The following is a 14863-nucleotide window of genomic DNA, read 5'->3' as shown; positions in this document are numbered from 1 at the left end:
TGGATTTTGTCCCGATGCCAGAGACAACTTACCTCATCCATGTCCCTTTAATGGATGAACCCATTAAAGAAAGGATGGGAAGATACAAAAAAAAGCTTTGATCGAAGCTGCAAAAAATTATAAAAAACAGGCGGATAAACATAGATCCCTTCAACCGCCTTTTAAAGTAGGGGACAAAGTATATTTGTCAACCAAGTATCTTAGGTTGGAACTGCCCAGTAAAAAGCTGAGTCCAAAATTCTTGGGTCCGTTCCCAATTTCAAAGATAATCAATCCGGTCACTGTCCAATTAAGTCTTCCTCGACTGTTGGGGAAAATTCATCCAGTGTTTCATTGTAGTTTACTAAAACCAGCTACTACATCGATGATAAGACCACTTGCCAATCGCTCCCCCTAAACTATTAATGGTAAATGGGGAAACACATGATTCAAAAAATTCTCGATTCTAGATTACACCGTGGCCGATTGCAATATTTGGTCTTATGGAAAGGATACCCCCTCTCAGATGCTAGTTGGGTAGAGTTGGGATGTTCATGCTGATCAATTGGTTAACAAATTCCATGAGGACTTCCCCCACAAACTGAAGGGTCCTCGTGGGGGGGAGAGGGAGTTAAGGACAATGTATTAACCCCTGTGTTTTTTCTTTTCTTTTAGGAGGAGTTTTCAAGGGGGGATGCCTGTCAGCTTTGAAATTCAGCTGCCACATTTTTAGAGTTAGAGGAGTTGAAAAGTTCAAGGTTATTCTGTATGTCGTATTAAGAATTTCCAGTTGCAGTTAATTGGTTCTCGTGATTTATGAAGTGTAGAAGTAGGAGGAGAGAAGGGAGGAGAGAAGGTGGATTCTGTGCAACGTGCAAAAAAACTTTCACTTGGGAAATTGCTTTTGACATGCCAGATCTGTTTCTAATAAATCAATTGGAGAGATAACGTCTCAGAGTGATTGATATCATGGATACTTTCTGGATACCTTACATTTGGTTTTCCAGGGTGGTGGTGTTGGTCTGGAAGTGTGTCCCTTCTGTGTGGAGAGGACCTTCCAGGATGTGTCTAGCAAAGTGGCTAGTGTCGGGAGGCTTTCCTTGATTTTTTCAACCCGACGGCTGTGCTAGACTTTGATTGTGGTGCTTGTGGAACAGGTGCGGGGGCCAGACAGTCGGCTGCTCTATGGCCATCCTGGCCACAATGCTAACACTTTATCATCCTGTTGGATTGGATAGGAGTAGCTTCAGCAGGTTTGGTTAGCGGTCGTCTGGCCACAGCTCTCCTAGGCGGGCCTTCAGGTAGGGTTTTTTTTGTTGGTTGATGTTGTGGTCTAATTTAAGGGAGGCGATATACCATGCTTGCAGAGTCTCTGGCATTCCCCTAATGTTACATGCTTTCTTTACTTCTGGGTTAATGCATTTTTAAAATAGTGTAAGATTATTCTTTCAGGCCAATCCATGAGGTGGCTCGCGAACCTTCTAAAGTCCCAGATAAAGTCTGATAAGGGTTGCTTGGCCTGTTTCATTTCCATTAATTTGTCTTCATTTTCTGCCACCCTGTCCGGATTTTCAAACCTGAATCTCAATAACCGAATAAATCCATTGACATCTTGTAGCTCTAGGGCTTGTTCGTAGTGTAACTGGGCTACCCAGTCAGAAGCATCCCCTTCATTCATCCCATCTGTTATTGCAGTAACCAGATGGCTCTCTGTTGCATATTGGCCTCCAAATTTGTCGATGTGGGACCAGATTTGAGTGAGGAAATAAGCAAAATGTTCATGGCGCCTGTCCAAAACTGCCTTGAACTGTATCTGGTCTGGTCTGGGTTGTGGGTGGAGAGGTGGTATTGGCCTGGCTCCTGCAGGTTGAACTGGAATGAAAGGAGCCTGGCGAGGTATACATCTAGGTTGGAAGGGTCTTCCAAGGCCTGGCTGGCTTGTCTCTCTGGGAGAGGGGCCTCTGTAGGGTTGCTCTGTGTGGGGGTTGATTTGGTGCCTGCCATATGGAGAGTGGGTGTTGCCTTATTCTCTGCATGGGGGAGTGGGACTGGCTGCTGTCTGCTGCCTGTGCAGATCCCTTTGTGGGGAAGGAATTGCTGATTCCCTTTTGGACCAGGACCTTGTTGGTGCTGGCATCCATTGGCACTGGATCCACCCCTGGCCTGAATAAAATCCCCACCCTGGAGGGATACTTTCTGCAGGGGGTAAATTTCTTTCTGGGTGTTGGGGAGGACTTGGAGGTAGCAACATACCTATTGGAGTCTACCTCTCTCATTGCTGTAGGCTGTCATGCTGGGAGTCTCCAACTGGCACCTGAGTAAATTCCTCTTCCCTTGTAACACTGGGGAAAGAGAAGATGGGCTGTACCAGGCTCCAACTTGGCTGGATAGGTTGTGGCATTGAGGCAAAACTTTTCCATCTTTAATTGCTGGAATTGTTGTGGTAATTATGCTAACAATCGGCTCCTAGAATAAATCTGTTGGTTGTCGTCTTGAGAAGGTTCCGATTCAATTTGGGCCTCAAACCTCCAGTCTGTCTCCTTTGCTGTATGCAGAAGGCTTGAGAAAGATTTTTCTCCAGGTAGTTTATTTAGTGTCATCTGATAACTCCCCCATGAGTTGGAACGTCTGGGCTTGGCTCCTAAATCATGTCTTTCCTCTGCATATCTAAATCCTTGAATCATCTCCTCCAAGGGAGGGGCTGAGGGATTCAGCTAATGCTCCGGAGGCCCCCCAGCTCCTTCTATCTCACCTTCTGTGTCGGCTGATTCTTTGGCTTTCTCCATCACTGGAATAAATCCTAGGGTTCAGCAACCCCTTTTTGCTTCCCCTTATGGGAGTGCTGTGTTAGATGAGTTTCAGAATAGTGTCAGCATTCCAGAGATTATCCATTCTAGCCAGTAACTCCAAGACATAATTTCAAAGTACTTTTATTAGAATAGAAACTTGATACCCAAAGTTTCCCCCCAGACTTCCCACAAGGACCCAACCTACAAACCATCCCCCTTTTCCCACATCATACATCACATGAACCAATCCCCCTTCAGCCCCAATTCTTGCTGCACCATTCACAATGACCTTGAATTACTACAGAATCTATTTTGTCTACTGAGAGCTACTCAAATGACATCAGCCCCCTCCAATCCTCCGCAGCTGTGTGGCAGCTTTTAATAACGATTCCAAAGCTGAGAGAACTGTGCAAAAAAAGTAGAAGAAAACAATAAAATAGGGTGAACCAGAGATCTCTTCAAGAAAATTGGAGATATGAAGGGAATGTTTCATGCAAAGATGGGCATGATAAAGGAACAAAATGGCAGGGACCTAACAGAGGCAGAAGAGATTAAGAAGAGGTAGCAAAATTACACAGAAGAACTATACAAGAACGAGGTTAATGTCCCTGATAACCACGATGGGTGGTCACTGACCTCTAGTCAGACATCCTAGAATGTGAAGTGAAATGGGTCTTAGGAAATCTGAGCAACAACAAAGCTAGTGGAGATGACAGTATTCAAGCTGAGCTATTCAAAATCTTAAAAGATGATGCAGTAAAAATGCTACACTCAATTTGCCAGCAAATTTGGAAAACTCAACAGTGGTTAGGATTGGAAAAGGTCAGTTTACATTCCAATTCCAAAGAAAGGCAATGCCAAAGAATGTTCAAACTATCACACCATTGCACTCATTTCACATGCTAGTAAAGTTATGCTTAAAATCCTACAAGCTGGGCTCCAGAAGTTTGTGGATCGAGAACTATCAGAAGTACAGGCAGGATTTCGAAGAGGCAGAGGAATTAGAGATTGTCAACATACGCTGGATCATGGAGAAAGCTAGGGAGTTCCAGAAAAACATCTACTTCTGCTTCATTAACTATGCTAAAGCCTTTGACTGTGTGGATCACAACAAATTGTGGCAAGTTCTTGAAGAGAACACCATCTTATTTGTCTCTCGAGAATCTATATGCGGGACAAGAAGCAACAGCGAGAACTGGACATGGAACCATTGATTGGTTCAAAATTGGGAAAGGAGTCCAGCAAGGCTGTATACTGTCACCCTGCCTATTTAACTTAGATGCAGAGCACATCATGAGAAAGGCAGGGCTAGATGAATCAAAAGTTGGAATTAAGATTGCGGGGAGAAATATCAACAGCCTCAGATATGCAGATGACACCACTCTAATGGCAGAAAGTGAAATAAAGAGCCTCTTGATGTGGGTGAAGGAGGAGAGTGCAAAAGTTGGCTTGAAACTCAACATTAAGAAAACTAAGATTATGGCATCTGGCCCTCCCAATTTCTGGCAAATAGATGGGGAAGAAATGGAGGTAGTGACAGATTTTATTTTTCTGGGCTCCAACATCACTGCAGATGGGGACTGAAGCCAAGAAATTAAAAGACACTTGCTTAATCTTTGAATTACCTAAATATGCAGAAAAGCCAAGTCACAATACAGTTAGATTTTCCTTGGTTGTGGGTATTATGTAGAGTGTGTATGCAAAACTAACTATGCTCAGTAAATGTTATGAAGATAGAGGGAATGATTTCTGAAATATTGAGATCCTAAATTGTTTCAGCTGGCAGCTAGTGATATTAATTTAACCCTGAGCTCCTGAAGGAAAGTCAGGTATTAAATATATTTATGTTAATCCTCAATTTATGACAACTGGAATCAGAAACTCAATCAATGAGTAAAGCCAAAATTCAGCAAGAACCCATATAATGTTTAGCTCAAGAGCTATAATCCCTGCATTTCCAGTTGTGGTTATTAAGCAATATCATTGATTGTTAAACAGACAAAGAGTCCCAGATAAGGAATCTAGCTGGGAGAGACTATTCAGGAGCTGAAAATCTTCCCTGCTGAAATCCAAGCAAGATTTTCAGATCTTGAGTAAAGACACACACGCATGAGGCCTGCACTGATCCTTCTAGAGGCACCTATACGCCTTCCCTTACATGCTCCCTCTCTCCTCTCTGTTTAGATTTTAACTTCTTCTCATCTTTAAGGGCTGGTGAAAGACCTGTCTGCTGAAGAAGTTCATTTTCCATTTGTGTAAGTCCTTCAGCCAGATGCAGGAATGGAGTTGAAATATTCATGATTTCAGCTCCATTTCTGCACTCTGCCAAAGGTCCCCTTGGCAAGTGACTGCTGAAAGAGTAGTTTTCCTTTCAGCAGATAGCAGCAGATCGCAACCTTCCCTGCTGGCTTCTCCAAAGATTTTTCTGGGTAAACATGACAAAAGATTGGAAATGGCAATTACATGATTGTGGGGAGCTTGTCAATCAGTCATATATGCAAGTAAGTTGCATAGCAACCAGATCATAATCACGTGATCATGAGGATGACAATAGTTAAATGGCTATAAGTTGACAGCTAACTATAAAGAAGCCAATGAGTTATTATGCATGTTATTACATCAATCAGCTCTACTCCATCTTTCTGACAAACCAAAGAATAGTAATTGTAACTATTGTTACTCTTCTTAAGAACCAATATATTAAATTGAAAGGGAAAATAGAGAAGCACAAAAATAGTGGATTGCAGAATCCATCTCAACATACCTCTCCTCTAAATCCATATGTTGAAATTCTAGCTAAATCATCAAAAGTCTGCAGTTTACTTGTAGTGAATCTTTCACACACAATATCCAAGTCTTCCTTCTATAGAAGAAAAGGACAAATCAGTGGTTTTTAAACTATCTTCTTTATCTGGTTGCTAAATAATTAAGTACTTTACTCACCCTAATTCCAGAACCATTATCTTGTACCTGAATAAATTTCAAACCACCATCTTTAATTGACAGCTGGATGTTGGTGGCTTTAGCATCTAAACTAAAAAAACAACAATTATAATGAGACACTGCCAATCCAATGCCATTCTACATCAACATTTAGAATAGGTGCATGAAAATTCTAAACAGGCAACCATCTATTCTCTATTATACAGATTATACAGATAGAAGTAGTCCTTGGATTATGATGGCAATTGAGTTAAGTGACATATCATAAAGCAGGGGTGTCAAACTAGCGGCCCAGGGCCCGGATGCGTCACATGCAGGCCGTGCCCATCCCAGCTCCGCAAAGGGAAAAAACATCGCGAAACATGTGATATCAACATGACGCCACGAGCTTAACACCCATGTCATAAAGTATAACATTATGTGACTATATCACTTAGCCATAGCTGTTCCAGCAGTCCTAAATGCCATCAATAAACAAGGAGCACGAGATTTTAAATGAGGATCTCACATAATTGTGACTTCCAACTTCTGACAGCTTCTTCACTGACTTGGCTCAGAAAAAAAAATCAGAAATCACATCATGTGATCACAGCTTGTTATTATGTCATAATTGTGAGGCAGGTGCTGAGTGTCTGGATCATGATATCATGAGGTGCCACAACAGCTCAATCTCCAAGGAGCCATTCAGAAACTTCAACTGATGCAATTGCAGTTACATGGACATTCTAGCTACACTATACATGTAACACTATCACTATATGAGTTGCACTGGTTGCTAGTTGTTTCTAGGTACAATTCGAGGTTCTGGTTATCAGCTTTAAAGCCCAACATGGTTTGGGACTGGATTACCTGAGGGATTGTCATTTTCCAAGAATCTTTACCAGCACAATTCAATTCAGCAGATTTGGCATGCTGCAGATCTCATCAATCAATGCGTGTTGACTGGCAGGAACTCTCTTCTCGTCAACTGTTGTGCTTGTCTTGGGGGGGGGAGGCAGGGAGGGCTTGGCTGGGGTAGATGTGGCCGGAATAGGCATGGCCAGCTCAACATCACTCATGGGGTGGGGGGGTACCTCTGGTGACCAAGTGCTAAGGCAGGACTTCCCTCAGACCCTCCCCCATTTTCATTATAATCTACTTCCCTCCCTTTTTCTTCTTCTTCATTCTCCCTTCTTCTTTCTTCCACTTTCCTTATTTTTTCTTCCTTGCTCTCTTCCCATCTTTGTCTTTCCTCCTTCCCTTTCTCCTTTCCTGTCCCTTCTTGCATGCTCAAATGCAAAAGGGGAAAGAAAGATTTCTCCTTTTATTTTTAGTTTATTTTTCTAAGCCTCTGCCAGCAAAAATAGAGCTCGGGGAGCTACACGCAGCCTCACCAGGCCCCATTTTCAGCCACAATGGCCTCCTGCAGTCCTCTACCAGCAAAAATGGGGCCCACCTAAGGGGGGGCATTTTTGCTGGCAGAGGCTGCAGGAGGCCATCGCAGCTGAAACAGGGCCTGAGGGCGCATGCAACCCCCCCCCCCCAGCTCCATTTTCACTGGCAGAGGCACGGTGGATCAGGTCCTTTGCTGTTTCCAGGGCAGCCCTGCAGGCCAGATCTAAGCACCCAACAGGCCGCATCCAGGCCACGGCCCTTGAGTTTGACACCCTTATTCTAGAGTATGGTTACTCTGAACTTTTTCTTCCCTCCCCCAACCAGTTGCTTGTTTTAGGCCTCTCACTGGAATGTGTTGCAGGAAGTCACGATGCTATTGCCCCCATTCTTCTATTCCCTCAACTTTTTCCATCAGCACATTCCATCACATTCTGAATGGTTGCTGAATATCTGTATGACCTTTTTTATCTTTTCAGTAATGTAAAGGCTATGCACATGTATTTATAAATTTATTTTAAATGAAACCTTCTTAATACTTATGGATCACTGTGAGGAGTTAATAACTTTTATTAAGTATAAAGGAATTTAGAGTTGACCTTGGACAAGGTATAGGAGAGCAGCTAAAGAGTGAAGGAAGGAGTTTTATTTACTTACTTACATCTTGCCCTTTATTATTTTTAGAAATAATCCAAGGCAGAGAACATATTTAACAAACTTTCCTCCTATTTTCATCACATGAGGTGGGCTGACCTGTTGTTAAGAAGGGAACTGGAAAAATAACAGTTCAGAAATAGAAAAAAGGGAGAAACTCAAAATAATTCCACCTTAATTTTGTTCAGCATAAAATGGGACAGAAAGAAACTTGAATAGGCTTCTAGTTTCTGTTAAAATATTCTACAATTAAAAAAAACATTCATGGAAATTCAGCTTCTTTTTTTACCTGCCCTAGCTTGAAGGCCTCAGGAGTCTTGAAACCCTGTTCAAATTTTTCTGTTCCAACAAATTCAAGGTGGGGTTATTTTGAATTTTCTTACCTACCAACTCTAGATTGCATAATCTCTTCTCTAAACCTCTTATCAGTAATTTACTCATTCTTGCCTGTTTAGCCGTTCTTATACTTTTTCCATGAGAATATAGGTCAATTTTAATTTTTTTCCAGTAAGACATGACATCCCATATTATCCTCAAACCCGCCCGAAATTCAGATATATAATAATGCAATAGGTGTAATTCAAATATTCCACACTAGGAACTATTTTTGCGAGTGTAGGCTGGTATATACCCCTTGCTTCTTTACAACTATTAGGAGCAACCAACCCCAGGACCCACTGGGCATATTACCAGTTCTCGATCATCTCTTTAATGGCATTAGCCGGTCGCTGGATGATCTCTCCGGCTGCAATGCGATTCACTACAGTCTCATCTAGCCGACGGATGACACCAGCTACAAGAGCCATGAGTACCGAGATTGAAGCGCGAGTATTGAATTGAGGGAAAGCAGAAATTACACGCCCAAAAGCTCCCGTAGCTTGAAACTACGAAGAAGGGGGGGCACCGTACAAATGAGAAGGATCCAGGGAGAAAAACGTACAGTGCTCCTAGCCTAAGGAGAGCGGGACTTAACTTAAAAGCCCGTGCAGAAGAACCAGACCATCCACAACTCCTCCCTTAGCGCGCCCAAAAACCGATTTTGTCATAATCTCGCGCTAAAATTCCGCTAAAATAATCTCGCGCTAAAATTCCGGGATCGAACCACTGTTGTCATAATCTCGCGCTAAAATTTCGGGATCGAACTCATTGTTGATTGGTTGCGAGCATGCCAATCAAACTTCTCGGCTCCTTTTTTTTTAAAGGAACGGTCTTCCATTGAAAGGAAAACAAAGGCGGAGAAAAGGGGGAAGTGTCCTTCATAAGTGTTTTCTAATGGATTTTTTAAAAAAACAGTCGAGGTGGGAGTGTTGGCAAACTCAGATATTAAGTAAGAGCTGTGCAAAACTGCCCGTTTTATTTGCACACTAGTCTCCTGTAGCGGAGGGGGAGTTGTTTTTTTTTAGTATTGTATATGCATTGGGGGAATGTCTGTAAGAGGAAAAAAGTCTCTTACTGCTGAGTGGCCCTTTATTGCAAAATAGCAGGCAAGTTTGCTACATCTATTTTAACCCAAGCACGCTTAATTAATTTTAAAAAGATTCAGATAAACCCAGTTCGCTCCTTCGTCTTGTTGGAAGAAATGTCCATCTGGGTTCAGTTCCAAGTGGGAAGAAAGACATGGAAACATGGAGACTTCTTAGAAAGATGGTTTAATGGTGGCCAAACAAAAAACACATGGGTGAGAGAGGGAGAGAGATTTATACCCTCTGTTGGGCTTTGAACTTGCTTCCGGTTCCTGTGGCAAGAAATGTATCCTGATTGTTGTCAGACTCCCACGGGGCCATGCAGGGATAGTTTTGTAGACGGTCCAGAATCCCAAACTTGGTTGAATCTTGCTGGGTGATGTAATCTTCCCAGGTGCCATGTGGTAAAATGGGTAGAGGGCTAATCCTGTCTTAATCCCATCACCCTGGAGCTGAAGCAGGGTGGAGGCAGGGAGCTGCTTTGTTTTTAAAAACATGTTTCTCCTTTTCTCATCCAGGGAAATATTTATTCTGCCTTTTTAATATTTCCTAGAATATTTCATTCTTCTAGGAGAGGGATGGATGCTAACTTTCTACAATATCCCCCTTTTTTTGCCAAAATATGTGGGTGGAACATACATGTTATTGGCAAAAGATTAAAAATTGATCAGATCAGGGAGACTTAATAGGTGCTTTTAATTTTTCTGATGCAAAGGGAATGACATTGATAGAGAAAAGGATTCCTTCAGTGGCTCCTAAAAACTTTCAATCATGAAGATCTAGCAGCCAGGGGGAAAGTTCTGGAAAGAAATTTACAGTATCCAATTTTCTATGCCAATTATTTTTAGAGGCTAGATATCACTTTTTTCTGTGAGCTTCCAGTCAAGTTTCAAGCAAGCCACAAGTCCCAATTTTTTTTTTCACAGCCATGGTTATTCTTTCAATTACAGGCTGCCCATTTCCAAGGGATGATTACTAAACCTGCCCTAGCTCTCAGCTTCCAGGGTTGTGAGGCCAAATTGAGGTTAGCCAGTGTGCAATCCAGGCTATTTAGTATTTTTAAAATTACACACAATGAGCTCTGGGACTTCTACTCATGAGACCGCCAGTGCAAAATATCCTGCTTTACTGGACAACATAATTTGTGAGTCACAGTCAGGGCTTGGATTTTGGAGATCTCTTCTCCTTCTCTTCGAGGGAATTGCCTGAGGGGAATGCCCCAAGGGATTAGCCGGGAGATATGACTGTTTGCGCCTTAATGCCACAGAGCAACAATCAACCTAGGAGGAGCTTTGTGTGATGAAGATAAAAGATAAAGAACAATTTGGTTTTAATATGACCTACCAAGAATTAGATAAGATTTGGCATTGGAGAGGAAAGGAAATTGATTAGTAAAATATATAAATATATCTATTGGATTATAAATTAAAAGAAGAAACAGTCAAGGAGTGTATGATAATTTGGGCAAAAAATGTGGGCCACAGTATTGAATTAGACATGTGGGAACATATTTGGGAAATAAATTACAAACTAACTATGTCAGCCTCGTACAAAGAGAATCTCTATAAAATGGTGTATCGTTGGCACTTGCCACCTGCAAGACTGGCTAAAATATTCCCGAACCTCCACCCAAATTGTTGGAAGTGTAACTGCGTCCAGGGAACATACTTTCATATGTGGCGGACATGTCCATATGCTCAGAAGTTTTGGAAAAATATCAAAAATTGGATTCTAAATATAACTGAACAAGATGTAAAACTTGAACCCGAAACCTTTTTTGCTGGGTATGATAGACTCAAAAATAGGGAAAAAAATCAATATTTAATCTTGCACATTATAACGGCAGCCAGAATAAGCTATGCTCAAAATGGGAAACTGTCTATTGTCCCTTCAGAGGAGGTGGTCGTTTAAAAAATTCACGAGTGTGCAGAGATGGACAGCCTAACCAAATTACTAAAAAACAACAAAGATAGTGAATACTACAAAGTTTGGAACTGTTGGTACGAATGGTTAAAGAAAAAACAACATTTGACAACTGAATAAGTTATGAAACTATGAAGGACGTGCATTTAATCATAAAGTATTCTGTGAAATTAAAACATTAAAAGAATGAGGAAGGTATTGTAACAAGGTAGATCACATCAATGTTATGGGGTAAAAGAAAAAAAGAAAAGAAAAATGTAACCAATGCTCAATACCTGCTGCAAAATGTATATATGTATATATATTTGGATCTTTGGTTATTCGGGTTTTCTCCCGCGTAAGATTGGAAGTATCTAGGCAACGTTTCGATGAAGTCTCATTCATCATCTTCAGGCTTCTGTCTTCAGCTCTGTGCTTCTCAGAGTGAATATATATATATATATATATATATTCTTAAGTTTTCACGGGTACTTACATGTATGGCATTCAGCTTTGTTCGGGTATTTTCCCACGTCATAGTAGTTGTGCTTTTAAAGTTGTAGCGACGTTTCAGCAGAATCTCATCTGCCATCATCAGGCTTCTGTATAGTGTTCATCTGTGAGTCAGGCTTTTACAGTGGTTTCAGATTTGAATTTGGGGCAGCCTATATATAGAGTCACTACTACGATATTATATATACATACATACATACATACATACATACATACATACATACATATATATATATATATATATATATATATATATATATATATATATTTGTTTTCTTAAGTTTTCGCGGTACTTACATGTATGGCATTCGGCTTTGTTCGGTATTTTCCCATGTCATTGTAGTTGTTCTTTTAAAGTTGTAGCAACGTTTCAGCAGAATCTCATCTGCCATCATCGGGCTTCTGTATTGTGTTCATCTGTGAGTCAGACTTTTACAGTGGTTTCAGATTTAAATTTGGGGCAGCCTGTAAAAGTCTGACTCACAGACGACACATACAAAGCCTGATGATGGCAGATGAGATTCTGCTGAAACTTTGCTACAACTTTAAGAACTCGACGGGAAAATACCCGAACAAAGCCGAATGCCATATATATAAATACCCGCGAAACTTAAAAACACACACATATATATATGTGTGTGTGTGTGTGTGTGTGTGTGTGTGTGTGTGTGTGTTTTCTTAAGTTTTCGCAGGTATTTATATGTATGGTATTCAGCTCTGTTCGGGTATTTTCCCACGTCATTGTAGTTGTGCTTTTAAAGTTGCAGCAACGTTTCGGCAGAATCTCATCTGCCATCATCAGGCTTGTGTATTGTGTTAGTCTGTGAGTCAGGCTTTCACAACCGTTTCTGTTTTAAATTTGGTGCTAGCCTACTGCAGTGTTAGAATGTTTTTTTCTTCATCCTGATTGGTTGGGAGTCTTGATCTGTGTTTATTGGTCTTGGAGTTTGCTGTGTTCTGCTTGATTGGTGTTTCTAATATCTTCTGTCTGTTTTGTAGCATTTTTTTTTTGTCTTGATTGGCTTGCAACATTGTGTTTCCTGTATTGGAGGCTTTTAGTGCAGCTTGGCTTCGAGTAAACAGACGGCTACTTTTAATTGCAATTTATGCTCCCAATAATCAGCAAGACCAATTTTATAAGAAGTTACACAATAAAATAATTGAACTGGAATATGATAAGATATGCATCTTTGGAGACTTTAATACAATTGTAAATATAGAACTGGACTATAAAACACAGAAAACAAACAAAAAAAATAGAAAAATATTACCCAAATCTTTTTTTAAGATGGTGGAGGAGCTGAGTATTAAAGATATATGGACAGAATTGAATAGCAAAAATAGACAATTTACATTTTACTCAAATAGACATCATGGTCAAGAATAGACATGATTTGGATGTCAACAGATTTAATACCTAATATTCAGGAAGTAAATATTGATACAAACATATGGGCTGATCACAACCCAATGAGGATTAAATGGAAGGGACAGAAGAAAAGACTAAGATGGACTTTGAATAATTCAATTTTGAAAGAAAAAGAATTTATTAATAACCTGGAAAAAGAATTGGTTTTCTTCTTTAAAGAAAATAAATCAGGAGAAACCTCATTGCAAAATGTATGGGACACTATGAAAGTGTATACCAGAGGCGTGATTATAACCTATACAAGAAGAAGGAACATTAAAAAGAGACACAACAAATTCTAGAACAAGAACATAAGAAATTGGAGAAGGATTTACAAAGATATCCACAGTACAAAAATATCAAAAACCAAATGGGTATAATTAAACACAAAATTGGACTAATGGAAAAAGAAGAACTGGCGTAAAAGATTAGAGGGGCTAAACAGAATTATTTTGAAAATGCAAATAAACTAGGTAGATGGCTAGCATATAAACTGAAGAAAGAAAAAGAATAAAAAAGAATACCACAATTAATAGGCACGTTATGTTATAAAAATGAAGAGAGAAAAAAATAGTACAGAGATATTATGAGAAACTATATGATCAAGAGCAGAATTACCGAGAATACCTGATGAAATAAAGACCATGTTAGATGAGAAAATAACAATGATGGGACTGACAGAAGCAATAAATAGACAAAATACTGGGAAAGCTACCAGCCCAGATGGGCTACCAGCTGAATTCTATAAGACAATACAGAAAGTAATCTCTACTACAATGTTGGAAGTATTGAATGAGGTTCTAACAAAAAATAAAGTACCAGATTCATGGATAGAGGCATATGTTACACTTATACCAAAAGAAGAGACTGACCCACAACAAATAAAAAATTATAGACCAATATCTCTGCTAAATGCCAATTATAAAATATTTGCTTCAATAATGGCAGAAAGACTAAAAAGATATTTAAATCATTTTATACATTCAGATCAAAATGGATTTCTACCCAAGAGACAAATAAAAAATAATATGAGGATAATATTGAATACTCTGGAATACTATGAAACTCACTCAGAGAAACAAATGGCATTGGTGTTTTTAGATGCACAGAAACCATTTGATAATGTGAATTGGCAATTTATGTCGATGCAATCAGAGGAGATGGGTTTTAGAGATAAGTTTACTAAAGCACTAGAGGAGATATATAGCAAGCAAACAGCAAGAGTAATGATAAATGAAGAATTGACAGAAAACTTTAACATTCTGTAGAGTTGTAATTGCAGGAATGTTCCAATCTCGGATGGCAAACCTCAGATAAAGAATGTTTCCAAGCAAATACAACTCAGGTAAACAAAGTCACTAATCTAAAGGAGGATTAGAGAGAGGAAGTAAACATATGTTAGACTTTAACTAGAGATAATTAATTGTATGGATTACTGTGCTAAACAGTAACGAAAGTTAAGCAGTAACCAAAGTTAACCAGTGATGGAGGATAACTAAAAATGTGTATAAATACAAGACTAGACTCCAATAAAGATCATCACGATTCAGTTGTTCATGACCAAACAACTCAACTGCCTCGACATTACAACAACATTCAAAAAGGAACCAGACAAGGCTGTCCGTTATCCCCATTATTGTTTGTATTGACTTTGGAAGTTTTGAACAGAAACATTAGGAAAAATGAAGAAATAAAGGGAAGGAAAATAAAAAAGGAAGAATATAAATTACAAGCATTTGCAGATGATTTGGTTTTTATATTGGAAGAACCATTGGAAACAGGCCCTAAATTGATTAGAGAAATAGAGGAATTTGGTGAAGTAGCAGGATTGAAAATAAATA

At 39.7% G+C, this 14863-nt stretch overlaps 1 protein-coding gene across 5 annotated transcripts in view; it reads right to left on the bottom strand.

The window, feature by feature from the left end:
- Positions 1-8788, bottom strand: part of MLH1 (mutL homolog 1) — a 91822-nt gene extending 83034 nt beyond the window's left edge. Inside the window, exons 1-3 of one of the 5 annotated variants that reach the window (XM_026679514.2) lie at positions 8427-8788; positions 5712-5802; positions 5533-5631 (exon numbers count right to left, since the gene is read on the bottom strand). In XM_026679514.2, coding sequence (XP_026535299.1) covers positions 5533-5631; positions 5712-5802; positions 8427-8542 — 306 coding nt within the window. In that variant the 5' untranslated portion in view covers positions 8543-8788. The remainder of the gene's footprint in view (positions 1-5532; positions 5632-5711; positions 5803-8426) is intronic. The other 4 variants (XM_087948000.1, XM_087947999.1, XM_087948001.1 and 1 more) reach the window with 4 other exon arrangements.
- Between the last annotated feature and the right edge of the window lie 6075 nt (positions 8789-14863).

Source organism: Notechis scutatus, chromosome Z (assembly GCF_049901735.1).
Source record: "Notechis scutatus isolate UNSWTSFEM ecotype Mainland chromosome Z, rNotScu1.2, whole genome shotgun sequence".
NCBI classification, from domain to species: Eukaryota; Metazoa; Chordata; class Lepidosauria; order Squamata; family Elapidae; genus Notechis; species Notechis scutatus.
This window is presented reverse-complemented; position numbering and strand designations above follow the sequence as displayed.